The 27,874-nt window shown below is 42.9% G+C and overlaps 1 protein-coding gene and 6 non-coding genes across 9 annotated transcripts; all 7 read right to left on the bottom strand.

Annotated features, from left to right (window-relative positions):
- Positions 1 to 9: 9 nt before the first annotated feature.
- Positions 10 to 27,835, bottom strand: polr1a (RNA polymerase I subunit A). 3 transcript variants are annotated; one of them, XM_068714218.1, is made up of 37 exons: positions 27,662 to 27,835; positions 27,107 to 27,215; positions 26,802 to 26,897; positions 26,442 to 26,591; positions 26,087 to 26,197; positions 25,625 to 25,710; positions 25,088 to 25,176; positions 24,772 to 24,855; positions 24,175 to 24,292; positions 22,667 to 22,808; positions 22,269 to 22,430; positions 21,880 to 22,002; positions 21,331 to 21,558; positions 21,114 to 21,221; positions 20,867 to 21,013; positions 19,387 to 19,578; positions 18,910 to 19,059; positions 16,312 to 16,495; positions 16,064 to 16,146; positions 13,877 to 14,035; positions 12,198 to 12,296; positions 11,926 to 12,078; positions 11,205 to 11,287; positions 9,731 to 9,896; positions 8,142 to 8,265; positions 7,743 to 7,843; positions 7,419 to 7,618; positions 7,132 to 7,299; positions 6,712 to 6,847; positions 6,237 to 6,391; positions 6,003 to 6,132; positions 5,754 to 5,861; positions 4,213 to 4,494; positions 1,704 to 1,904; positions 1,179 to 1,296; positions 877 to 1,041; positions 10 to 523 (listed from the first exon to the last, which is right to left on the bottom strand). In XM_068714218.1, exons 1-37 carry the CDS (start codon positions 27,736 to 27,738, stop codon positions 423 to 425), a joined length of 5,088 nt encoding a protein of 1,695 aa, XP_068570319.1. In that variant the 5' UTR covers positions 27,739 to 27,835; the 3' UTR covers positions 10 to 422. The 3 variants fall into 3 exon arrangements, with proteins under 3 accessions (XP_068570319.1, XP_068570320.1, XP_068570321.1); XM_068714219.1 differs by having other exon boundaries at positions 24,772 to 24,852; XM_068714220.1 differs by lacking the exons at positions 25,088 to 25,176; positions 25,625 to 25,710; positions 26,087 to 26,197; ... (2 more) ...; positions 27,107 to 27,215; positions 27,662 to 27,835 and adding an exon at positions 24,929 to 24,978.
- LOC137876042 (small nucleolar RNA SNORA5) lies at positions 4,755 to 4,891 on the bottom strand. Its single transcript, XR_011103415.1, has one exon. It is a non-coding gene; the product is annotated as a small nucleolar RNA SNORA5 (small nucleolar RNA).
- Positions 8,900 to 9,036, bottom strand: LOC137876049 (small nucleolar RNA SNORA5). Its single transcript, XR_011103422.1, has one exon. It is a non-coding gene; the product is annotated as a small nucleolar RNA SNORA5 (small nucleolar RNA).
- Positions 10,265 to 10,401, bottom strand: LOC137876048 (small nucleolar RNA SNORA5). The gene has a single exon (XR_011103421.1). It is a non-coding gene; the product is annotated as a small nucleolar RNA SNORA5 (small nucleolar RNA).
- On the bottom strand, positions 15,505 to 15,641 carry LOC137876044 (small nucleolar RNA SNORA5). Its single transcript, XR_011103417.1, has one exon. It is a non-coding gene; the product is annotated as a small nucleolar RNA SNORA5 (small nucleolar RNA).
- On the bottom strand, positions 17,171 to 17,307 carry LOC137876043 (small nucleolar RNA SNORA5). The gene has a single exon (XR_011103416.1). It is a non-coding gene; the product is annotated as a small nucleolar RNA SNORA5 (small nucleolar RNA).
- LOC137876047 (small nucleolar RNA SNORA5) lies at positions 20,230 to 20,366 on the bottom strand. The gene has a single exon (XR_011103420.1). It is a non-coding gene; the product is annotated as a small nucleolar RNA SNORA5 (small nucleolar RNA).
- Positions 27,836 to 27,874: the final 39 nt, after the last annotated feature.

Genomic DNA, 27,874 nt, shown 5'->3' with positions numbered 1-27,874 from the left:
ACGTTGTTTCGTAAACATTTATAAGTTTAATGTTATTAAATATAAAAAAAGGGTTGCTTGTCTAACAGATGTGTGGATATGCATCCATTTGTAGAATTACACAGTGACCAACTGCTCAGTGATTTAATTTGCCAGACACAGAGCTTTAATTGTTTTACATTAATTCTCAACTGAATTAATTCGACATTTTTTTTAATCAAAACCTCAAATATTAAAGAGCATTTGGCAGGAGCAGAGTCACATCCACCACATTCAGTAGGAACTGAGATACAATTTATTCTTCCTATTTATTTGTGAAAGAACTAGAGTGTCATAGGATTTTGAGTCAGCAGAACTGAAAGCTGTGATCATATCAGTCCACATGAAGTGTCTTTATTTGCCACATCCATCCAACCGGACTTCTGGTCTCAATGTCTCCTCTCCTACTGCAGAGGTTGTTTCAGATCAAACAGTCCTGTTCCACCTTTCACCACCTTCCCCACCACGAGGCAGGCTGATGGTGACACCAGCTGATCGTGTGACCCTGAAAGAGGGGAAAAACAGCCATGAACAAACAAAAAAACACAAAGAGAAGTGCAGCGGTGGCTCTAAGGTTCAAAGAGAACAGATGACTTCTGACAGGAAACCACAACGGCTACGAAGAAACTGCAGCGACGATCGCCTTATAATTAATCCTTATAATTAATCCTTATAATTATTTAACTCGACTGCACTCATATGAATCTCAGAAAGTGGAATGCTCCATTTCAGGTACTTAATGTACATGTTACAACGGCTTCACTGTCACATGTCTGTTCTCCCCCTCAGTCAAAACATGGGTAGATAACACTTGTTTTTCCCTCTTTTTTGCATAACCATTATCTTCTGTTTCCTCACCCAGCATGGTCGCCTGTTTGAGGAATTTATAGCTGGTCTCAAAGGTCATCTGCTGCAGAGGGGACGAGTTGGACTGGATGGCGTGCCGGTTCAGCGGCTTATACACGCCTTCGAAACACATGTAATCTGCTACCAGGGACAGATGTCTGGGGTCCACCTCGATACCTGGACACGGACAGAGAAAAACAAAACCTGAGTGGTTCTGACAGCCTTGTGGTCTGCTATCTGGGGTTTGACTGTGTGTGTGTGTGTGTGTGTGTGTGTGTGTGTGTGTGTGTGTGTGTGTGTGTGTGTGTGTGTACCATAGACGGCAAAGACATCTTTGATCTCCTTCTCTATGACCTTCAGAGCTACTTCAATCCCATATGTTTTGGCCATGGCATGGACCTCGTTGGAGTACAGTCTGTTGATGTCCAAGATCTGGAGGAAAAATGGAGTCTCAATGTAAGGATCATCACCAACCCAAGATGCAACCTCATTATATAATCACGTAATATACAATAATACTTCTTGAGCAATTAGCCCTAACCAAAAGCTCTTTCATTGTGTACTCCATTTTATTTTTTAGCATTTAAACGGTGCTTTGCAATATTTAAATCCACTGCAAAGACTTGCCTGAGTCACATTGTGACCAACACATTTGAATAGTCACAAGTCAGAGTCAGTTATCTGAAAAGATCATTTTAAACAGTCAAAATGGAAGTAGATACAACCAACTGGAACTGTTATCTGCAGTCAAAAAAGTAAAGTCATCAGTCAACTTCTCGATTCCGCTCTGTCCGTCACCCCTGAAACCACAATGTAGTCTCCCGTTGAAACAAACGTACATCGCCGTGTTTGAACATTTCATGCATGTTGATGCCTTCTGTGTTGAGCACCGTCTCCTTCTCTCCGCTCTTCGTGGTGGTTTCGCCCAGCAGGCAGCGAGTCAAGCCTTTGGTCTCCACGATGACGGCGTTCTGGGCCAGCGTCGACAGGACCGAAGTCAGGTCAAAGTGCACCTTGTTCACCGGTAGGACCAGGTCCACCTATGAACGGGGGAGACGAGAGGCGGCTGAAGGGAATGAAGGGCAGAGTGTGCCAAACACCTGGTGGAACACACTCGGTACTAATGTACGAGACATCGTGGGTGCAAGCCAAGGCAAGCGACTCGCCTGTACGTGTTTCGTGCTCACATCCCTACGGCTAACAGTAATTGTTATATACATATATACAGTATGTGCATAGTGGCTAATTGTCATGAATCTGCTGGTATTTTGCAAGTGCTTGGAATGAGAAGAGAATTTAACAAAACATCCAGCGTGTGGTGGTATAAACTCAAAGTGGAAATTGAGGCGCTTTTACTGAATCAAGTAATGCATTATGATATATTATTTTAGATTAAGCTGCCCAGCAGTTGAGTTATTTTTAAAGAGATTTCACGGAGGTTCACCAGAGACTCAGACTCCAGCGGGCCCTCCGGCAGCCACCGGACCGCTGAGGACGGACCCAGATCCGGCTTCACTGCAGCCTGCAATCTAAGGTTGGGAACTCTGGCGACGGCATGGAAGAACCAGAACCAGGACTGAGAGGGGCAGACTGTCAGACCCTGCTGCAGTAAAATGTTTTCTAAAGGGACTCTGGTGCTTGGAAACACGACCACTTTAGTCCACAGGGACTGCCACAGTCAACACAAAATGAAAGTTGCTTGTAATAACTTTAACATTTGCCACACTTTAACCAGCTGCAATTTAATGTGATGTATACAGTAATGCATCAATAATTACAATCCATTAATATAATATATGCGGTTTTGAAATGGGCCATTCTATATTATGACTATTTTTTTTCCTCTACTTATACTTTTGAAAGATTCTGAATGCACGACTTTTACTTGTAACAAAGTATTTTTACACTGTGGTATTACAACTATTTTTTCTCTCAAGTAAAAGTACTGAGCACTTCTTCCACAACTGATTTGGGCAACCCACGAAAAAAACTTAAAAACCCCCAAAAACCAGCAGCTCCCAGTTTTTACAGCAAGTAGGTAAGAGTGTTTGAACCAGGCTAAGGTTAGCGTCCTTTTTCCGGCTTTGGTAAAGACAAATCTAGAGTAAATGACTTAAACGGTATTCAGTTATTAAGGTAAGAAGATAGACTTAAGTTTCTTTTTAAACAGTTCATTGAATTAACTGTAAACATCTTTTATAATAACAGAGTGTCAGTCACAACACTCTCACTAGGCTCACACATCACCACCACTGCGGGGCTTTAGCCTATTGGAGTGCAAACACGATTTCCCCTTAGGGAAGTGGAGGTGTTTGAGTGAAGCTCACCGCTTCCTACTGAAATAAACCCCAGCATCATGAACTGGTTACATCAGTAAAGAAAGACTATTTTGGAAATCCACCAGGGGGACCGAGGTGGATGGCCTCGTATCTTAGGAAAGATTAAGGGATTGTGATGATGTAATAAGCCGTGATGACGTTGCTTCATTGCTTGCTTTACAGTCGTGGAGAGGACTGAGCTGCTTGAGGCTGTGGCTACACCAACTGCTCTCAAGTGTCAACATGTAATCCTAGAATTCTTTTTATCTGCCGAGGCGCATTACCACCAAGAAGTTCCAGGTGATCTTAGTCCTGGGACTACTTTTCAAGGAAATTAAACTCTTTAAACTCTTTTAAACCTTTTTCAAATGCAGGAACGAAGATCGTTTGGAGGATCTCATTGCTTTTCGGGGCAATACTTTCTAAGAAAACAGAAACTTTCGAGTGGGGTTTGCCAGGATGACCGTCCCTGAATGGACCAACCACACGACACCGCCGCTTCAACTCATGTACCGCTTCATTCCTAAAACAAGGAAGTACTCACGTATCAATTTTGGGGAATTTCAGGACATGAAGAGAGCGTTTCTTCTTGTTTGATAACATTAAAAGTAAAGTAAACCTCACGGCTATATTCCTCCGCCAACTCGTCAGGTTGCACTTTACATCCATGTCCGTCCAAAATGTCATCACATTTGTGTGGAATTGTCATAATTAGTGTATGAATTCTTGGCAGACGTTTGTGCCAAATGTGAAGAAGTTCATGGGAACGAACCAGACGGACGGACAACAGGAAAACATAGGTCTGTTTTTTGGATGAAAACTGAACCGCAGTGTGTTTACCTTTACGACCACCAGCAGCCTTCATCCCGTCATGTTGCTTTTTCATACGTCAGCGGACTAATTTTCCTAATCTTTGTGGGACTTCACAGACAACAATGGGCTGAAGGAACCTTTTAGTTCCTTGAAAAGTTTTCCCAGAACTAGAAATTAGCGGGAACTTCTGAAGCTCTCGTAACACGTACACACTCACCTCACACCAGAGCTCGTGCTGTAGATCGTAGCGATATCGCTCTATCGCCGGGTTGGACTCCAGAACAGAGTTCATCCTCATCTGATCCAACGTCTCCTCTCCGTCTCCTCCCCTTCTTTCTGCTCGTTTGATCCTCTTCTCCGCTCTCACTTTCGCAGACTCTGGCTGGGGCACCTCCTGCGTGGCCTCCTCCTCCTCCACCACCACCCCTTCGTCCTCCCCCTGATCTTCTTTATCCTCGGCATCTTCAGCTCGATCCTCTTCCTCGCTCTCATAGTCCACCTGCAGAGGCAAACAGAGATGGGAGTTAATGGTTTTAAAATGGCAAAACTGCGCTGGTGCTAGATTTGTCATTTGTTTTTAATTATGGTTTAACCCTCTGAACCCAAAAGCCCACTGCCGGGATTGAAAAGCATGTTTTCTTTAAACAATAGCCAAAACTACACGGTTCAATTTAGCCAGAAGCCGTAATAACCATCATTATTGTCTAATTACCATCAGAACATTAGTGCTGTCCAATAGTTCCTCTCATACAACCTCATGTTTGTGTGTAGTACATATTTATCCCCAGAGGCCATGATGGAGCACTATGGGGCCCATGAACTACACCTTCACTGTAGCAGCCATTTTGGCCAGTGGCATCCACTGAGGAGGAAGCACTGAATTTGACACGGCTGCACAGATGTGAGAGAGGTATCAATATTCTCATCCAACCACTGGAAAGAAAGATAATTAGAATAGTTTCCAAGATGTTGAACTAGTCATTTAAAGGGGATTTATTTGAGGGAAACATTTTTTTTAAATTAAAAAAAAAAAAAAATGCCCCAAAAATGCTGAAGGTTCAGAGGGTTAATAGCCAGCAGCACTAGAACTCCAATGTAAGATTTAAGTGTCAATCACTGGACTTTTTTTCATTTATCCACTCGCTCTAGTATGATATCAAACAAAGATGCATGAAAGCATTGCGTCCTGTGTTAAGAGGACTTTTAAAAGAAAAGAGGTACTTGATACATTGCTCAGAACGAGAAATGTAAAAAAAAAAAGAGGAAATTCAAGCAGCAGTCTTGACTGTGTTTCTGTCAGAAATAACACCGCTTCTTTAGACTGTTAGCCACGCTAGTTTAGGCCACGTTACTCTAGGAATGGCCTGTTCATGGTCCTCAGAGACGTCTCATTGATTTGGTGATCTCCTGACTTTTCCTCTATATATTATACATGTCTTTACATCTACAGAATGGATTGGCACAAAATGATGTAGAGACATTCATGGTATTCTAATAAACTTGGTGATACATTTCCTCTGGTGCCACCATGCTCTGGGTGAAACAACAACCGGATGTACTGCCATGATATCTGGTACACACATTCATGATGATGAACCCTACATTTTTCACCCAGCACCATCATCCTGTTCATGTATTTGGTTTATGATAAAATAACTGCAAAACTAATTTCAATCAACTCCAGCTGCATTTTGTGTTTGGTGTTATTTAGCAACAAGAAATTATGGGATGATGTTGGTATTTCACCCGTGTTCATACCTCCTCCTCTTGTTTGTCTTTTCGCTTGGCGTCTGAAGCATCGGCGTCACCTTCGTTCGCTTGGTCATCAACAACCTCTCGCTCCACTTCTTCCTCACAGTCATCCAACTGATGAGTACCACATGACAAGGAATTTCAAGGGAAGGAAAGAAACGTTCAGGTAAAAACATGCACAACATGAGCGACTACACTAATCCAAAATATCACATAGGGAACACTGAAACAAAAGCAAGCCAATGAAAAACAGACCCCTGCTGGCTCAGCCGTTCCCTCGCCATAATGGTCCTTATCTCCGGGAGTGGCCTTCCTTGTTTCTACGGCAATGGACGCCAATTTGGCACTGCGCTTCTTAATGGCTTCGAGCAGGAGACGGAAAAATCTGAGACGACAAACAAGTTAATATCAGGTTATTTCTTACTGGATTCTGGTAACAACTCACACACACACACACACACACACACACACACACACACACACACACACCTAGTTTCCATGTAGTGGAGGATCTGTTGGGGTGATAGCAGCTTATCCTCACAGTATCGTTCTTGAGGCAGGAAGTGGAAGGCAACTTTGAACGACCGCAGCATTGGGTGATTTTCGATCCTCAAAGTCTCTACCACATCCACCCTCTGCAGCACCTGCTCTCGCACACACACACACACACACACACACAAACACACACACACTTGTGGTGAGTTCCTATTTTTAATTCCCCAACACCTCTCAAATGCAAAAGTTTGAGTAAAGCACACAGGCGAGGACATCTCAAAGCACAATGAGTATCACAGCAAACGCATGACGAGATAAGAAAAGAGACAGACAGGAGGGAAGAAAGGAACAAGTGCTGGCATCATAAAACAAGCAACAACAAAAAAAGACACCAAAGAAACTACACAACGAGAAAAATAGAAGAGGAAAAGAAAGAATACAAAAAGAGGCAAGAGAAGCAGATCCTTACCTCAGCCAGACAGACTCTGGTGAGTTTCTTACGGAGTGTCTTGGCCTTCTTCAAGGCTTTCTTGGTGTTTAGCACTGGGACGCTCATCATGGGAGTTTTAATGTTGGAGCTGGCCACCATCAGGATCTCTCTCAGTCTGTGAGAAAGGTAGGCGGATTTCAAGAGAGTGAGACATAAGAGGACAAGTATGACGAAACAAACGCCAGAACAGTCCTGCCGGGACATTTGCAGAGCTCCAAACAGTCACACATTAGACTCTACTCACGCATGCTCAAACCACAACTTTTGCTTATTTTTTCCTATTCATTTTTCCAATTAATTTCCTATTATTCCTATATATCCCAAAGCCAAGACCGAAGCAACAGTCGACATGTGACTCTCATTTTTCTGTACGTAGAAGGTGAAGAGAGGAGATGTTACCGGGGTATTCCCAAAGTGACGTTCATCTCTCCTCTGCCGGCAAAGTGGAAGGTGTTGAGGGTCATCTGGGTGGAGGGCTCGCCTATGGACTGAGCTGCCAGCAGGCCCACCGCTTCACCCGGATCACACAGCGAGCGCTGCCACTTGTAGTGCAACAGCTGCCGCAGGCTGACGACACACAGAGAAAGAGAGTTGAGCGAGGCTACGTACTTCAGTTCGTAACATTTCTCGGCTTCACAAAGCTGGAATGCATTTTATAGAATATGTATTTTTTGCCCAGTCTCTACCTGTGGGTGTCCACGCTGTCTCGGCTCCTCCTGTCCTCGTTATGGAGGTAATTCTCCGTGATGTTGTGGAAGTTTTCTGATACCGAGCCGAAGTAGACGTCGGGCTTCAACAGGCCCAGTGAGGGCTCGGGGCAGCGGGACGTCTTCCTGCTGTATTTCGACCTGCTGGATTCGTCCAGAGAACGCCACTGTTGGAAGAGCTGCGGAGTTCAGCAGTACAGCTCGGTCAGAGGAGAATAAAAAGTCAGCAGTCGGTATGCACTGAGGCTGGAGAGAGTGTGTCAAGATCCAGGAAACTGTCGCATCTTTTCTACATTTTGATACCTGCGATTCAGCCACATTTCTGCAGTAGACATCTGGCTCTGTTCGTTCTTCCGTCTGCTTCAGTTTGGCCAGCTTCTTCTGAGAAAACAGCAAGAACGCTCCTAACGAGAGGTTAAAACACATATACACAAATATAACACGGCAAATATTCACAGAGAAGGTACAAATATAGCATGCAACAATTCATTGTCTAATTCCTGGATTCTCCTGATTACATTATTGACCTGCTACTGAACCACAACAGCTCACAGTGGGATTTCAGACCCCACAGGGATTTGTGGAATTTTAGAAACTCCTATTCTGAATTACATCGATTACCAAACATTCAGTACAACAAAAATACTAAAGTGTAGTTAGTCTGTCAAGTTAACTATGTGTCAAACAAACTTTGTTATCTACCTCTCCGCGGACCGGCCACCTCTCTCTTTGCTCTCCAGCGCTGGATAGACGTAAAGTGTTGATTGGCGGCCTGAGGGTCCAGACGAGCCAAAACCTGGTCCAGGCGCTGGGACCTCTTGATGACCTGAGAGGAACGAGGATTGTTTTTTCACTGTTCATTTTCTACCAAATGGTTTGTGAATCAATGTTGGATTTAAACGCTGGAGATACCAATGTTGTCTGATGTTCAATATTTAATGAATGAAAAGACTTGTGTGAACTTGAGGCAAGCGGGCTATCAAAAAACGCAGATATAAAAAAAAGTGTTTTTATCAACATGAAATTTAGATGAGAAGTTTTATATCTCCTCCTAACGCACTGTTAGGGGTTTGATTGACAGATGGTCATCCAATCACTTGTCACTTATGTTTTAAAGTGTCTGCCCCTTTCAAAACAATTTCCAATAACTGCTTCTCAGACGAATCTGTGTAACAAACCATCTGGCTGGTCAGGTCATATTAGCCTAGCTTAGCATAAAGGTCCGTGTTCCTTCATTTTTCAGGACTTTTCCAGAACAATTTCAGTGATAATCTCGCTGGTGTGACAGACACCGCTCACTAAAATGTTCCTCTCTGACAAAGTGGCATTCAAAAGACATGCGGTCTAAGAGTATAGCTTAAGCTTTGTTTTATATATATATATATATATATATATATATATATATATATATATAAAATAACATTACTGCTGTCCAATAGTTCCTCTCATACAACCTCATGTTTTGTGTGTAGTACATATTTATCCCCAGAGGCCATGATGGAGCACCATGGGGCCCATGAACTACACCTTCACTGTAGCAGCCATTTTGGCCAGTGGCATCCACTGAGGAGGAAGCACTGAATTTGACACGGCTGCGGCCTTTCTATATCCTGATATACACTCCATAGCTCTACAGCCTCACAAGCTGTGGTTGAACATGGCCAGTGGTTTAACCTTTACCCACTGTGTTACTGTCAGTGTGTCATGCAAAAAGCCCAAACCCAACAAATGATCGCAGTACCCGGGGTTACACCTGGTTTAACAGGTCATTTTTACCCATTTGAAAAATGATAATCTTTTGCAATGTGTCATTGTGCATGTCAAATGTATGTAAATATATTAAAACGGTGTCACATCTTCCCCAGTTACATGTCATCTGACTGAGGACAAAGAAACCATAAACACCAATGTGAATAAACGTCCAGAAATTCACTTAGAAATCATAAAAAAAAAGATGCTTCTTATAAATCCTCTTTTTTTTTTTTTTAGGCTTCCTGCGGTATCGAAGTAATCCAGTGATGGTTGTACATTCACGGGTACATTACAGGAGCATACTTTTAATGGTGCAGCCGTGTTTTAAACCTCTGCTCCAGTTCCAGGTAATCAGAAGCCTTTCATTGTTTGTCGTCATAACAATATATGCGGTGCCAAAAACAGATACCACCATTACACACAGGCAGAAAAATATGACAAAGTGCATTTAAATACCATCAGCATTATTACTGTGCGTGTAGTTATTCATGGCGTGTTCACAGAAACAACACTGTGTCTGCGCTTTGCTCTGTTTTTACCTCGTAGTTGTCCTCTATGAAAGGGAACTGCCTTTGCTGCAGGAATGGAGTCTTGGGGATATCCAGTCCGTCTTCACCGTACAGGAACTGGACCACGGAGCCATCGCTGTCCCTCACCGTCAGATCGTACTGCACTACCAGGCCCTCCAGATGCTTTATGACACATCTGCAGAGGCGAGGATAGGAGAGAGAGAGAGAGAGAGAGAGAGAGAGAGAGAGAGAGAGAGAGAGAGAGAGAGAGAGAGAGAGAGAGAGAGAGAGAGAGAGAACAAAGCGTCCTAGGGTGAGTTTCTTCATCCTGAGGGTGGTCCTGCTCTAGTTCACACCATGAAGCTTTGCTCCACTGATTCAGCTTCACAATAGACAGATTTTACACAGTTACATGGTCATCATTTATTTTACCGAACCTCAAATCTTCAAAATGATAAACAACTGGACAAGCTATGGCTAACAAACTGTAAGACCCAGAACATGTGTGTATGGCAGCTGTGATGTAATAGTGCTGTTCACTGTTTCAGCCCATACAACCTCATGTTTTGTGTGTAGTACATATTTATCCCCAGAGGCCATGATGGAGCACCATGGGGCCCATGAACTACACCTTCACTGTAGCAGCCATTTTGGCCAGTGGCATCCACTGAGGAGGAAGCACTGAATTTGACACGGCTGCGTTTAGCGAGTACGAGCATAAGTCTATTATCAGGTCACAGAGTGTACAGTTGCTGGTTTCGTGTCATGGAGCCTTTTTTTTATTTTTTTATAATAATTCAAACACTCAAGTAACCTAATGAGGACAGTTATTGTAACTAAGCAGCATGGGTGCAGGAAGTAGGGGGGCCTGATGCTGGGAGAGTACTCCCTCTGCACCTGTGGTTTAACCAGAGTGTTATGTAAAAAAAAAACACCTGAATCCCAGAAATGATCACAGTTGGGCTGTGATTTCTGAATTTCTTCAGTGTAAAATGAGAAATGTGAAAGCTGATGTTCTTCATTTTCTCAGCACAGCATTATTCTGCTAGGTTCCTCTGAATCACCTGCAAACTTTATATACTTACAAAACCAAAGACATCCAATCTTTCTGTGATCCAAGTTACACAAATGCTCAACAAAACTGTGAGTTGAATATTTGGGTTATTTCCCAGCCCACTGATCATATAATAGTGCTTGCTTTATCCGTTGCCTTTAACAGTGAAGTCAACCGTACTGTGCCATCTAAATTTTACTTTGGATACCAGATCTGATAAGAAAAGAGTGAACTGAAAACGTTTATGCAAATTGTGTAAACGAGGACCTGCACAGACATGTGCAACTTAGTGATTGCCTTTCTGTTTCTAAGATGTGTCTCCATTCAAAGAGCTTCTGAGAGAGAGAGACTGAGAACATGAACCACGCCAAATGTGAAAATAAAGCCTTTGCAAACAACACTTTAAAGATGGCAGCAGCCTTTTTCAGTAAGTGGTGAGGTTTACGTTACCTCTGCAGGTATCCTGATCTGGATGTTTTCACAGCTGTGTCGACCAGTCCCTCTCTGCCGGCCATACAGTGGAAGAAAAACTCCTGAACGTAACGACATTACACACGGAAAAGGAGAGAAAATGAGTCGCATGGAAACAAGATTCACAGCATCAAGGAATCGTTCATTTTCACTATTTATTCACTAAGTGAGCCGAGTGTGAGCAAGAGTCATAAGAGTGACTACTCTGATCATCGGCTTCACTTCTTCCACGGACATCTCAGCTGTGGTTGACAATTATAGAATTCTGGTCATAATCATATCTAAGGGGCCGATCCATCCCTACAGGTCCCGCTTTTTAAAAATCGCCATGGCAAAGCAAGTTAGCCAGAAAGGTGTGGTGCACCTCTCACATACTCTGTAGCTCTCTCACAGCCCAACAGCTAACCCTACAATGTCTACCTGCATCAAAATAGGAAGGCCGTGGATAAGTAGTAAAGCTCTTGCTGGATTTGATTGGCGGCCCGGGCAGTGCGACTCCATGCCTAACGCCTGGAGCGTTTCAAGTGATGCGACTTGCTGTGATCATGGCCTAACAACCAAAATCTGTTCAAAAGGAGGAGATCTTATCCAATTGGGGGTTCGTGCCCCAATGTGTGTCAATTTAGGGGTCTTGTTGGCATGGAAAGAGGCTGAGAACCACTGCTCCACACAACACAAAAACACAGCTCTCCTCGTGTACCTGTGGTTTGATGCCCGTGAGGAACCTTCCAGAAACAAAGCCCCCAGCACTGGGGGCGGGGTCATATGGCTGGAAGCACGGCAAGGACTTCCCAGAAGGCATCAGTGGAGGCCTGCGGCCCTCCAACTCAATCTGGCCCAGTAGACATGAAATCTGACACACACACACACACACACACACACACACACACACACACACACACACACACACAGTATTTTTTTAGTTTAACAGCCTTCGGTTCATCAGGGTTGATTGAAGTGTGGGGGAGGTACCTGCATGGTGTTTACAGTCGATCCCTTGGCTCCTGACTGGACCATCAGCTGGAGGTTGTTGTCTGGGAAAGAGGTGTGGAGTCCGACGGGCATGCACACCTACAAAAACATGGCGCAATCAAAGCAGTCAGAAGAAGTTTCCGGAAAGAAACAAACACCATCAATCTGATGCAGCAACATCAGCCGCTGCCTCTGGACCACCTGAGAGGCATCGTTTACCTTAATCTACAGACAGATCTATGGACCTCATGCTCACCACCCCTCCAAGACAGTAGATCTAGGAAAGACGCTGGACTGATTGATGTAATGAATAGAGTAAAAGGGGACATGTATGTTTGATGGCTACTTAGACGATCTGTATGATACTTTAGATCAATGCAGCTGGTCTCAAGAAATGCAACAGCTACCTGACTAATGGTGAAAACGTAAACCAGCACAAAAAATGACAATACCAACATAAAGCATCTGTCTGAACAGACACATTACAGACTTAACACCAAAACAAAAAAAACACATTTGCATTTCGGAACATAAAACGGCAAAAGCAACACAATACTCAGTCCAGCACTGCATGATGGGAAATGTGGGCCGTCGCTAGACACATGCTGGCTACAGTGGTGCTGTAGCAACAAGCACATGCAGTAATTTCAGTGACTTCACAACTTTCAAAGTCTTCAGATCGCTGCACCGTTCACACTTCACAACTTACTGTCTAAAGTCAGTGTGGTTTTCACGCTACATGACTGTGCGGCGCCGGCGACAGGGTGTGAGACATTACAGGACCTTTTGTCACGAATACACACGCGAGAAGTGACACGGGCGTAGTCGTGCTCGACGACGTTGGCGTTGGAACACCCGTTTACATAATAGCCTGTTTCCATACATCTTTACTATTTCCCTCCGTAGATCAGTCACTGTGTTAGTGTTGTGTTTACCCACGCAAACATCCGACACATAGCACACACAGGTGGGCTACAGGGATCCATTTAGGTTGGCCAGGGCTCTTGCAGTTAGTGTAGGCTGTGAAAAGGGCCTACTGTGGTATTATTATGCACAAAGTTGGCACTGCGTAGACCCTGACTAGTGCATAAATAGCACACTCTGCTAAAAAATGTGAATGAATATATTATTCAGTGCCGGTTACTGAGCACCAACCTCATGTTTACGTGCATATTGTCAGAAAGAAAACAGACTTGAAGTGTAAATAAACGCTTCAGTTCAGGTCACGGTCACGTGAGACACAGCGGAGAAGGAGCTGTGCACACAGCTGGCTGCACAGACTGAAATGAGTAAAAAGACACTTCTGATCCTCTGAGATCTAGACACGCACAGGCTGGATGGGAATGACTGAAACTGTCTTTTACCTTGTTGTAATATAAGAGCAATATTTGCAGCGATACAGTGATTTGCAACTTTAACATAAAGTAGGACAGAGCCGTAAAGTAGGGCCCATGACAGACACTAAATTTGGGGTAAGATCCTGCGGTGGAAACAACCTATGTGCTTCTATTCCATTTCTCCATGCTGGTATTATGTGTGCCATTCAGATTGAGAGGGAGTGTATCAGTCATTGTTCGCTGTACTGAATGTCAGTAGCAGCAGTAGTAGTAGTAGTAGTAGTAGTAGTAGTAGTAGTAGTAGTAGTGATGGTGGTGCTGCTAGTAGTACTGGCAGGTTACCTTGTTGATGTCGTTGTTCACTTGGTTGGCCACTTCTTTGAACTTGTGGTCGGCCATGCTGAAGTCTTTCTGGTCCGGGTTGAGGTGAGCATCCTGCCAGCGGCTCTTGGCCTCATCTTGATCCACACTGGCAGGCAGGTTGAAGGCTGCCTGGAGGGCCTTAGATATGGGAAGGAAAAAGATAAGAGCACTACATATCAGTGTCAGCACCTTGGTTAGCTATCCGGCCCACAACTTTGTCTTATCGCTCTCATGACGTCGTTTCTTGGCCACAGTTGTTGGAAGTTGTTTTCAGGGAAAGAGCTCCAAAGACCCACTGTGTACTTCCGCTCAGCGGAACAGCAGACAGACACAGTTGTTTCTACTTCCCCCAAGTGGCCAAAAGGATCACTTGTTGCAAGTTTATGGTTGCATTTGAAGCCACAATATGGCAGTATGAACTAGGGTTGCAAAGGGGCGGAAACTTTCCGGTAACTTTATGGAAACTTTCCATAAGCTCTGGAATTTTGACAATTTTTTTTTTTGGCAAAAGCATACAACAGGGAACTTAAATGTAGTTGAGAACAAGACTACGTAAACCTAGCTCAGCTGGACCCTGGATGCAGCTAGTTGGGAACATTGTCTGCCAGAAACGTAAACGTAAACGTTCTGTTGTTTTTGAACGTCTTTGTAATTACCTAGCATATTGATTACTGGGTAAACTGAAGCCATGTTCATTTTAATTTGTATACAGTAGGCTAACTTTTTACAGCAGTGAGAGTAGGATGTATGTATGTCCACACAAAAGTACATCATCACCTCGATTATTCGCGGCTGTTGGGGTCCATCAAAAAGCACGAGTTGGGCGACTTATCATAAATAAAAGTAAATACTGCAAATGAAAGGCTGAGCAATAAAAACATAATTCCAAACTATATTTTAAAGACGCATGGAATGCAGCACATGCTGTGTTTCTTTGCAAAGGATGTAGCTAGCTATTGTAAACCAATTTTTTTTTTTCTCTCAACCCGACGTGATCAAATACGTCAAATGAAAGTATTCCTCCATCACATGTGCAGTGCATTCTTCCATCACATGCACACTACAGCAGGGCTATTGAGGCCACACTACTGCATTTGAGCAAAAGGGAATACACTATTTTATTCAACGTTCATGTTTTTGTTGTTCAATGAAAGAATAAAGTTCTACTCACAAATGGATTAAGTCAAAAATGTCATTTTTTAAATTTGTATTAGAAATGTTTGCATACATGTCTGCTTATGACAAAACAAAATGTTGTTTGTCATATATGACAAGGTAAATACAGTTAAATTACTTCAAAATTTCCAGTTTATTCCCGTTAATTCCCATGGAAAGTTTCCAACTTTGAATATTCATGGAATTTTGCAACCCTAGTATGAACACAGACTATGGCACACAGCAATGATTGCCGTCAGCACCTACAAATCCAGCATGGAAACAAGATGGATGAAGAGCTAAAAGCAACATATAGACTGCTGTGAGAGAACATGAAGAAGTTTTTCAGATTTAAAGACGCAGTGATGAAAGCGCTGGAAGGAGCCGTTGCTGCTGAAAGTTCAGACACTCAACATTACAGAGTAATTAGCACTCAGTTTATTTTACTGCATGTTTGTGTGTAGTACATATTTATCCCCAGAGGCCATGATGGAGCACCATGGGGCCCATGAACTACACCTTCACTGTAGCAGCCATTTTGGCCAGTGGCATCCACTGAGGAGGAAGCACTGAATTTGACACGGCTGCGTTTCTTTTCTAAATACTTATTTTGTGTGGATTAGTGCCTTTTGTGTCTTCCCTATGTTCATTGGTTTGAATAACACAAAATCTCTCACAAAGACTCTAAGCCATATGTCATGCTATAAGTCATTTCATGTCCACAGCATATATCACATTATAGCATGTTTTCTGATCATCTCATAAATAAATTGTTGATACTGAAATACTTAAAACTATCGAGTATTTTCAGATTTTCTCAAAATGTGGGCAAAATAATTTCCTTTTCTGGGAAACTTGAGTCATGCGTTTGTTAATATCAATTTAGACAACGTAATGGTGTATCATGATATATGATTTAATTATGATATGATTCCACTAAAAGACGATACATTATATTGAATTATCGCCCAGCCTGGAGATAATGGAAACAAATCTGGTGCTTTAACTCACTTTGGTGCCAATCTGCAGGGATTCTTGAATTATTTTTTTCCTCTGCCTGTTGGCGCCTGGTTTCACCAGGATGTCTTCCACACCTAGACACATGTACAAAAAAAGTTTTAAACATTATATTCTCCTTCTGCCTTGAGTAACCGTACACAAAAACTGATGGACTTAAACCAGTAATGCTGTCTGGAATATGTCTGTCAGGAGAGCAACAAACGGCGTGGTATGTACATGAAATCTATCTGGGCTCTCACCCAAAGTGAAGCCTCTGTACAGCTGCAGGTAAGCAGTGAAGAGTCGAGCCAGACAGCTGAGCAGCTTGCCACTGGTCTGCCCTCCGTACAGCTCGTAGCAGCAGTGGACCAGACCGTAGGCTGAGGAGCCGTAGTGGGCTTTGTCCAGAACCCCCACCAACAGCTCCCCCTGATGAATCACCACCTGGGAAACCAAAGAAAGAGGGGTAAATACATTTCATTGTTTATGTTATCTTTGGTGTTAATTCATTATTTGATGCCTTGAATAGGGGGTGTGGCATCATGAATGACAGCTGTGATTGACGGCAGCTCCGAGTAAGGTTGTCACAGAGCGGGAGACTCTGGAATTGGCCCTTCGCTAAGTCCCGCCCCTCGAACGCAGACTGGCCAATCATAGCGTAGCATTGGTCAGCTCTGACAAGAGTCCCAAAACTATCCGACTCTGCTTGATAGACTCTCATGCAGTCGTTTCAGATTTTCTTCATTTTCAGGCTGGTTTTGTGGATCTTGAGCTGGTCGTGGTTAAACGTTGTGTAACTGTGATACTCGTTACCCGGAGAGGCTGGAAGGAGAGGAACTTTTCTAAAGCGTTACGTTTCTACGTAAAAACCAGGGGATCTATGGGAACATGGAGGTCATTTTTACACTGTGATCTGTAGGCTTCTATCTTTATCTTTAGAACCTGTTACAACATGCGGCAATTTGATCATAAATGTTTTAATAGAGATATTACAGTTAAGTGTCTCTCTGGCCAAACAGTTACCGCGGTGCTCACATCAGTTAAGTGCAGCAGCTCGGTCGCTGTGGCCGCGCTGGTAATTGGCATCCGAAATATGTCACCAGCACAAGAAAGTAAAGTGTTTGTGTGTAGTACATATTTATCCCCAGAGGCCATGATGGAGCACCATGGGGCCCATGAACTACACCTTCACTGTAGCAGCCATTTTGGCCAGTGGCATCCACTGAGGAGGAAGCACTGAATTTGACACGGCTGCGTTTCTTTTCTAAATACTTATTTTGTGTGGATTAGTGCCTTTTGTGTCTTCCCTATGTTCATTGGTTTGAATAACACAAAATCTCTCACAAAGACTCTAAGCCATATGTCATGCTATAAGTCATTTCATGTCCACAGCATACATCACATTATAGCATGTTTTCTGATCATCTCATAAATAAATTGTTGATACTGAAATACTTAAAACTATCGAGTATTTTCTGATTTTATCAAAATGTGGGCAAAATAATTTCCTTTTCTGGGAAACTTGAGTCATGCGTTTGTTAATATCAATTTAGACAACGTAATGGTGTATCATGATATATGATTTAATTATGATATGATTCCACTAAAAGACGATACATTATATTGAATTATCGCCCAGCCTGGAGATAATGGAAACAAATCTGGTGCTTTAACTCACTTTGGAGATGCGTCGTCCATCTCTATATTATACAGTCGATGTTTGTCACATGTCTCACAGTGTAAAGTTACTGTAGCGAAAGGAGCCTCTCCCAGCTGTTAACAGACTGTACAATTATTAGTGTTACAAATTGTTTATGTGTCACAAACTGTTGTGTCGTGGTGTTTTGCCCTGTTAAAGAGAGTTATTTGTGGGTTGTTAATTGTTGTGTTATAACCATGATTAGGGGTCCTTCTCAATACACTTAAGACAACTAGCTGCAACCGAAGCACTCATAGCGCCGAACAATATATCAACCGGCATATACCGGTATACTGATGTCTGTCTGTCTCTCTCTCTCTCTCTCTCTCTCTCTCTCTCTCTCTCTCTCTCTCTCTCTCTCTCTCTCTCTCTCTCTCTCTCTCTAGATAGATAGATAGATAGATAGATAGATAGACATATATATACACACACACACACACACACACACACACACACACACACACAATATATCAACCAGAAATCAAGCCGAACAGCGGGCTGGTGGCCGGCAGCAGTGTTGGATCTAACGTTCCTTCCTCCTCACTCTGGAGGAGGAAAAGCTACATAGCTAACTAGCCACAACACTTTCCGGCCCCACTGACGTGTGTCGTCACCATGACAACTAACAACAGACATGGCGTCTGTTGTTAGTTGTCATGGTCTTTCCTTCAGTTAAATGTCCTTTCTACTCCTATTCAACGTCTATGGACCAAACAAACAATCTCACACACTGTGCATTGAGCCACTGGTATTATAAAAGTGTACAAATATTAGTCGTGACCTCCTGAAAAATCACTAAAACACTATCACCTTTGACTATGATTACAGTGTCATAGTGGACGTACTTATATTGTGTCATCATGAAGCTTAATACCAACAATATTGATGTTAGCAGAGGTTGTCTAACAATATTGCTTTGTCAAACCCCTCCTCTCCCTGTCAGGTATCGTCCAATTAATCGACTGGGCGACCAGATGTTCACAAACGGTCAGACGGTCAACATGCAGGCTGTCATGAAGGACTGTGGACTCATAAGGAAACTTCTGGCTCTCATAGCAGGAGAGAAAACTGTGCAGGAGGAGGAGGTAAGAGTGTGTGTGTGTGTGTGTGTGTGTGTGTGTGTGTGTGTGTGTGTGTGTGTGTGTGTGTGTGTGTGTACCTGTGAGTCACACATGCTGTCAGGTTTGTAACCTGGAGCAGCTCGTGGTGGGACTTGGATCCAAGCTTTGCTGGGGATTTTGGATTTGCCAGCCAGGTTGAGAGGCACAGCCTTCTGTGGGATTACATTCAGCAGGAGCGTCGACACCACCTGCAACAACCACCAAATCAATGACAAATAGTACAAATGAGTTTGCAGAGGCCTTACATTTGTGTACATTATGGACACACTCATAGCGTTCTATTACAGTCACGTGTTGCCTTTGCAAAATCCCCGATGATTGAGGGTTGACTTCTCTTTTCCACATTAACACAAAATCAGACGTATGCTCGCTCGCAGGAGGTTACTTTTTTGCTACAACAAGCAGCATTGAATATCGCTCCGTTATCGTGGACATGTCAGGATTATTATCGTGGCTTTATCGCGTTGAAGGATAACCTTGTCATATCGCCCAAGCCCAGTCCAAAGTTAAATTACCTGCTTTCCTGTCCAGAGTTGCTGTGGTTTGAGTATGGCTGGCGGCAGCAGTGTAACTCTGCCTGGTTTGTCAGTGAGTCCTCTGTACACCAACTCAATGTACTGGACTCGGGTGAAGAAACAGCCTCGTATCGTCATCCTCGTACCGGACACCATGTGGTCCTGGATCAGACCCGCTAGAGGTGTACCATCCTGAAGAGAGAGAAAGGAAAACATGAGCGCTGACCTGTGTGTGCTATTAGGAATGTGTAGGCCACTAAAAGCTGCCCTCTACTGAGCACAATCACTTCTGAACACTTCTGCCCAGTGACAGCGACGTCGGTACCGTTTTCATAGGTAACGTCACGAAGCGTTACAGGTGTGGTGTTGACATCATGGTGACGGTCAAGTTCAAAGATAGACGTGGTCCGAACCAGGAAACACTCCCGTCCCAATTTGGTGCGTGACCGGTGTGATCCTGAAGCAAGACGGTCTCTAGTGATTATTAAGTGTCTGTCAACATTACGGAAAGGACACTACAGAGAAACCTTTCTTTACCTTTCGCTTGATCTGATCAGTTTGTTACCGGTCTAACCAAGTCTCGCTCAAGGAGAAGTCTCATTCTAAAATTTCGTGGTGACTTGTTGCCATAAGACAACATAGGAAATGTAAGAGAGAGGTGAAGAAGAGGAGTCCAGGAAATAGTTTGTTGTGTGGGAGTAAAGCTAGCGTTACTTGGTGTTCTCTGATTTTGGCTGAGTTCAACAACGTGGACAAGGACTACATTTAAGAGACAATATCAGCTTCATTTGTGTGGATGGTTTTGTAGACACTCTTCACCGGTTCAGTTCATTTAATTACATGTTTTGTGTGTAGTACATATTTATCCCCAGAGGCCATGATGGAGCACCATGGGGCCCATGAACTACACCTTCACTGTAGCAGCCATTTTGGCCAGTGGCATCCACTGAGGAGGAAGCACTGAATTTGACACGGCTGCGTTTAGCGAGTACAAACATAAGTCTATTATCAGGTCAGACAGTTTGTGTCATGGCACCTTTTTTATTCCAATTCATTTTTTACCCAGTAACGTAACGTTTTAGATTTCTCCTTCCAACCTCTCTGGATACAAGTATCAGTATTACATAACGTTTAACCATGACTAGCTCTAAATCCACTAAACCAGGATGAAAACTAGGAGAATCTGAAATGACAGAGGAATCTACGGAGCAGAGCTGGATAGTTGTCGGAAACCTGGTTGATGCTACGCAATAATTGGCCATCCTACGTTTGAGGGGCGGCTTAGCAATAAGAAAAAGATTAATTGGCATGCAACAATTAGCCGACACAAATTACTGGCTATGTAATGTAAATGAATGTGCCACATAGCAGATTAAAACCTTAGATTGACTAACTATTGTTACCAAGGAGTTCAGGTCTGTGGCGAGCTGTGTTAGGACTCTATGAAGACGTTCTCTCTACAGTGTGTATATACACCAACCTTGGGGACGAGGTACTGCTGGTCAGTGCTGACTAACGTGTAGGCCTCTGCTCTGCCCAGCTCATTTTGAGGGAAGTGCGCGTTCATCTCATCTCCATCAAAGTCTGCGTTGTACGCCTTGCAGTTGGCATAGTGGAGCCTTAGTACCTGCAGCATCAAATGAAGACAAAAGAGTCATTTGTTATACATCATATGTTGATTTATAACACACAATAGAGGGAATGAGCCTGGACCGAATAGATGGTACCTTCTCTCCTGGTAAGATGCGTGCACAGTGGGCTTGTATGGAGGGTCTGTGCAGAGTTGGCTGTCTGTTGAGTAACAAAACATCTCCGTTCTTTATATGACGCTTCACCTGGGCAGACAAAAGGACACCGACAATGAAAGGTCAACTCTCACTGCAGGGTATACGAGGCTTTGTGTCTGTGCACTACAGCCATTGCATATCACAGTATCGGACTTACTATCTTCATGGGCATCGTATGTGGACCGGGACAGGGCGTCAGCAGTTGCTTGGCAACGGCTTCTCTCTGTGCAAGGCTGGTGGGTGACAGGATGGTTTTCCTACCATCCTCGTTTATCACCATGGACGCCCCAGGGTGGACGTTGGGTCCGTTGAGGACGGCCTGACGAAGCTCCTTCACGTTCCACGTGGTGACAGGCTGCGGGTAGGTCAGCTTGGTGGCAAACACCTGCACAAGGACGGGAGAGACGGAGAGCTCGATTCATTCCGGATCGGAAAAAATATGCAAATATTGTGGCAGATGACCTCATCGCAATTTGCTAAATTGTCTCATTGACTCTGTACGCTTAGTAGCGTTACTACTTCACTGCTTGTTTTAGTCGTTACTGCAAAAACCTTTTTGAGTCCGCCACTTGCCGTAAGTCGGTTTAGTTTATATAAAAATGAACCTCCTAAAATGGTCGCAATAACGATGGTACAATGTCCGTTCTACTCCTATTCTACTTCTGGTACTCTCCTTGAAATGATCAGAAACACAGTCAAGATGTACCATAGGTATGCCGATCTCGTTGGTCCCTATGTACATGTCTGGACAGATGACAGATCGTGCAGCGTAGTCCACTCGTTTCCCCATCATGTGTTTCCGGAACAATCCGTCCTTCTTCTCCAAGATCTGGCAGAGGAGTGGAAACAATTAAGAAACTGGCTTTGTTCATCTTTTTTGGCAAACAAGGCTTATTACATTGCTAAATGCTGCTAAACTGTTTCATGTAACAGAGTGTTATACCGTGTTATGATTTGTTTAGTGTGTTGTAGTCTTATTATATCAGATCGCTGATTGTATTTGTTGATGCGATGGGTAAGAAACAGCTGGAAAAACATAGTGATCTGACATTAAAACAGGTCGTGAGGCACACTGCTGTTGTGTGTATCTGATACCTGTCTGATTCCAGGGTATTTCTCCATCATCATTTTGTCCATGTCGCTGTCAAAGACGATGTTGACATGGGTCTGTAGTCGCACCCAGATGTTGTAGAGTTTATCCGTTACAGTCAGTCCGGGGATACCTATCAAAAACGTCTGGTCCGTCTGTTCAGGAGCCTGAGAAGGGACAAGAGGGTACAGGTTGACATGTTGTTGACAATCCCCGTTTGGTTGACAGTAGCACAAAAAATAATAATCAAGATATTTGCAGCTGTGCCTTATTATACACAAACATGAATAAAAAAAATTTAAAAAAGGGCTAGGAGAACAACTGTGAGGACAGAGGGCCGCGCGCACACGCACACGCACACACACACACACACACACACACACACACACACACACACTCTTACCTCCTCCTCCTGCACAGTTTTCTCTCCTGCTATGAGAGCCAGAAGTTTCCTTATGAGTCCACAGTCCTTCATGACAGCCTGCATGTTGACCGTCTGACCGTTTGTGAACATCTGGTCGCCCAGTCGATTAATTGGACGATACCTGACAGGGAGAGGAGGGGTTTGACAAAGCAATATTGTTACACAACCTCTGCTAACATCAATATTGTTGGTATTAAGCTTCATGATGACACAATATAATCATGGTTATAACACAACAATTAACAACCCACAAATAACTCTCTTTAACAGGGCAAAACACCACGACACAACAGTTTGTGACACAAACAATTTGTAACACTAATAATTGTACATTTATAAAATTTCACCAGGGAACGGCATGCTGGGAGCTAGCCTGTTAGATAGTCTTTAACAGCTGGGAGAGGCTCCTTTCGCTACAGTAATGTTACATTAAAGAACAGAAAAGAGGATGCAGGAGGAACAAAGAGAGACCGGAGACACACCAATAGAGTCTGTGCCCAAGAGAGGAGCTGTGTCTGCTGTTTGGAAGTGTTTTAGTTTTAAAAAATCCGACGTTTTGCGAGTTTGGAGCCAATGTTGATGCCGCTGGTGGTAACACGAGCAACTTACGTCACCTCAGCAGAAAACGTGAGTTATTTTCATGTGTGTAATAGATGCAATATGAAATGTACACCTTGAAAACTGCAAACCTATCTACGTCATGTTTTTATGTTTGTTAAATTATCAGTAGCGATAACCAAATGATATGCTTATTATACATATTACAAATAAAAACACTTTAAAAAAAAAAGAAAGATATAATTTAAATGAATCTTCTTTTTTTTGCTTTTTGGGGTATTTTGGTTAGACACATATGCAACGCTGATTAGCATGTAATATGTGTGGTATTAGTTATAAACGTTGGTACATAGAGGGTGATAAGAAGCTGTACAAAGAGGGACCCAGGGGAATGTAGGTAAAGGAAGCAGGAAGAGACGGAAGACAAGCCACACAAACAGCTGTTCACCGCTGGCTGCCGGTTCTTGTGTTAAAAATGTCCGCTTAATTAAAGGTGCGCTAAAATAATTTTGGCGTTAATTAGTTAATGCGTTAACACGGAAAAAAAATACCGTGCTATACCGTGAAACCACCAGAATCTTACAAAATCCCGTGACACACATTTCTGGTCATACCGCCCAGCACTACAGGGTAGCATGGCAGAATTAGCGAGATAGCTAACTAGCCAACTTTCCGCTAGTTAGCTACCTAGCTTGCTGATTCCACAATGCTACACTGGTTGCAGTAAATGAGCCTTGTGCTTGTTTAAATCGTTACTACAAAACTTAACATCGGTGAGTCTGCTACTTGCTGTAAATCTGTTTAGTTTATACTGAAGTTAGCCCACTACAACAGTCGTAGGAGCAACGGTACACAAAAAAAATGGCCGCCGCTCTGACCATCCTGATATGTTGCTTCTACTTCATTTCTATGGTTGTTTCACACTGTACCTGCACGGTGGGACCACCAGCAGCTCCAGGAAGAAGAGGTCTGGATAGAAACTTTGCTCTCCCTCCCTCGACATCGTCCCCTCCTCCAGCCCAGCGAACAGACACTTCAAGAAGAAACCTGGAACAAAGAGAGGAGATAAGAATTCTAGTTTGAAAAGGATTCCTTCTAACAGACAAAAGCGATGGAAGTTTTAGCCTTTTTCCAACTCAACATTTTGCATCCTCAAAATGTTTAAAGTTCTATTTCCAGAAAAGGACATGGTGATTAACATCATTCATGCAGCACTTCTAATAATAGTTTAAAACACTTCACAATTAGTCAATGAAAACAATAACTATAAAAGGGGGATCAAAAACACAAAGCAATAGTAAACATGATAGTCATTAAAAGGGATTCCGTAATAAATCTTAATTTTTGCATCTTCAGACATTTATGATCTATAATTCCATTTGTTTCAGATATTTAAAAAATATGGCAGTTTCTTCATATGCTCCTTTTCAAATCAAATACTATTCACTATTATATACTCACTTTCAAATGTGTCTATAGGATCTAAACTGGCCCTTTAACAGTCCAGGTTGATTTTTTGGGCCTACCTTCTTTCCCCCACAGTTTGTTGATGTGCTCTCTAGCAGTGCTAGCCGTCAGGTAAACTCTCTTTCCAGCCATCAGATCGTCTGCTGGAAGACAGAAACAAAACCCGGTTGACATCTATTTACTGTGTGTGTGTGTGTGTGTATAGGCTGGGCTTACAATGGGTGCCATGTTGGTGGTATCTTTCCCACTCAGTCACTCAGAAGTTAACAATACGTTGAGTTTCAGTCTCCTCCAGCCTGCATAACTGTTGGCACAACAATCAACGGCAAGTGTACATGTTATATGAGCTATTTCTTTCTTTAAATTATTACTAACCATCAGTGTCGGCACTGGTCTGCACTCCTGATGGCATTGTGACAATCAGCTTACTGTTGTGTTCATGGCGCACTGTAAACCTGCCGCTCCTACACACACACACACACACACACACACACACACACACACACACACACACACACACACACACGATTAGGAATTTGGCAATTGTCTAAGCAAATCATCATTACGAAACCTATATTTTCAGCCTCTTTTTAAGCAAATATCCATTTGCATCAGTAAGGTTGACTTCTTTATAATCCTACTACAACACAAATATAGTGAATAGCAGTGGACATTTCCTCCTGTGTGCTTAGATTTGAATGTAAGCAAAAAAATCTGAATATTTCACTGTGGTCATATACTTCTGGTGGTTAGTGGGAGATTAGTCCTCGCTGTGCTGTTTCATTGTACAACCCAAAGACCATAACAGCTGGTACACAGTAGAGTATATACACTTCTGCAAGTATAGAGAGTATTATAGCTCAACATTAAAGGAGAATCAGGTTCAATGCAACACTAATTTTATCAAGTTACCTGCAGTAAGGGCACTTCCTATTTTTCATGTGGATCCTCCAGAAGTTGTTGATCAAACTGTTCTTCTTTTCTACAAGGTGTTTGATCTGAAAACAAGACACAAGAATTAGGCCAGTGTGCCTCCATGAGAACTGCATGGTGTGTAACAATACGCTTCAGGTTGCACACACATACATTGTGTGAGATGCTCACTTAGTCATTTTACTAAGTGATTTAAAGTTTAGCAGGTTTGTTTGTGCTAAATGCAATACCTGGGAAGGTTTCTGGACAATACCTGTCATTCTTTTAAATAAGATAAACTTTCTTGCACTTAAATATAAATATATATACACACATATACATACACACACACAGACACACACACACACAAGTCTGTTTTATGCAATATGATTTTGTTATCTACATATTTATTCATATTGTGTACCTATTGTTTGTTAATTGAATGTGTGAGTGTGTACTCACCGGTTTGGTGTTTTCTGAACCCTCAGCGTTCACTCCAACTATCGTGTCTGTAAACTGCTTCAGCACCAGCTGGATCTCATCTCCACTGGCTTTGGGATTCTCTTCCAGGTGCTAACACACACAATTCACACAAATTATTAAGTAAGTATAAACAGAGATCTAGACTAACACATTCTCAATAAATAAGAAATGCTATCCAACACAACACACAAAAATAACATTCAAATTCCCTCCTCCACATCAATGGATAGGTATTGTAATGATGAATAATGGTTGATTTATTTTTGGGGATAATGTGTGCTTTAGTTTGTACAATCCTGCCCTGACTAGTCCCCAAAGAAAGTTCTAAACCCACCTGGTAGAGAACTTGCTCTATTTGGTAGACATCCTGCATGGCCCCATGGTCCAACAACTTCAGCTGGTTCAGCAGCAGGTGGATGGCAGCTCTGGGACACGTTAACATGTGACACGAAAGACAGGAACCACGAATAAACAGGTAGAGTTTCTGATGGAGGAGAGTACGAAGAGGTGAGAGAAAAGCATACAAAATATTAGAAACTATCACAAAAGGCAGGAGGATTAGAAAACGTTTTTAGACAGTGGTTAAAAAGTCACACTAATGTATCTTAACTCCTCAAGCTGGTCCATCAATACCGGTATCACACCCTGTATTATTGAGTCGTAAACATGTGTGTGCATCTGTGGCCATGCTTACATCAAAGAACAGCGGGTTGTACACAGGTAGAGGTAGCTCTACATGTCCCAGGTGTCCTGGACAGTTGTTGAAGTCCTGACAGCAGGTTGAACACACCTGGTAAAAACAATATCAGAGAGTAACATGAAAAATATGTATAATTTGAAGTGCTCGTTGAAAGTTAAGGCTCTCAATCTTAAACTTTACACACAAGAGGTACAACTACAAGTCAGGAACAGACGGATCTATAGCATTATGCAGATATATCATCACTGTATCTTGCAACACACAGAATGTATGTTATATGATTTTCAGTGGAGACGTACCTCTTTGCTATCTGCTGGCCCGAGGGCCAGGTCGTACAGGCTGTTCGGGGCCACGTTCCCAACACCATCGAGGAGCCTGAAGTTAGTGATCACCTTCACACTCAGCTTCCTGCACAGGAGATGAGAAGAATGCACTATCAGAACCACGTAACTGCTTCCACAATTATACAGGATTCTTAGCAACTGTTGGGCTATTTTAGGATTTCAGGGGATAACTAGTAGCTTTATCATATGGCTGTTTTTAGCTGGTTAAGTGTCATCTTTATAGGCCCCAACAGGGCTGAACCAATGCAGGCTAAAATCTGAATAAACAACAAAAAGACAGGCATATGAATTGAAAATGGGGTAACGTTGTTTTTCTTGAGTGGCATTCACAGTTGCTGCAATTAAATCACGTTCGGTGAACAAGTTAAATGTATTTTAAACATTGACGTAGCAACTCCTAGCTAAATTATCTGTGTAATTAGCGAGAGGAGTACTGGGACATAGCGTTACAGCATGCTGACAGGAGCAGGCATATTGTTTTGAACTCATGTTTAACAAGCAACCTCTCACCTTATCTCTTCGGCAGAGTACATGCCAAACGACATGCGCTCCAGTCGCCGCCATGGCACGTCTTTTTCAAATAACATTTTGGAGAATTAGCCACACTTTAGGGTGGTTATTGATATTAATTCATGGCGTACAGTTCAACCACATGCGACAGCAAAGTTGCCCTGTGTCGCACGTGGGACCGTCAGACCAAGCGTAAGATTAGAGGGGAGACAG

This window comes from Cebidichthys violaceus, unplaced genomic scaffold (genome assembly GCF_023349555.1).
Source record: "Cebidichthys violaceus isolate CVI_PGR_0920_01 unplaced genomic scaffold, fCebVio1.0.p SCAF_2, whole genome shotgun sequence".
NCBI classification, from domain to species: Eukaryota; Metazoa; Chordata; class Actinopteri; order Perciformes; family Stichaeidae; genus Cebidichthys; species Cebidichthys violaceus.
Note: the sequence above shows the minus strand (reverse complement) of the source record. Positions and strands in the feature narration are given on the sequence as shown.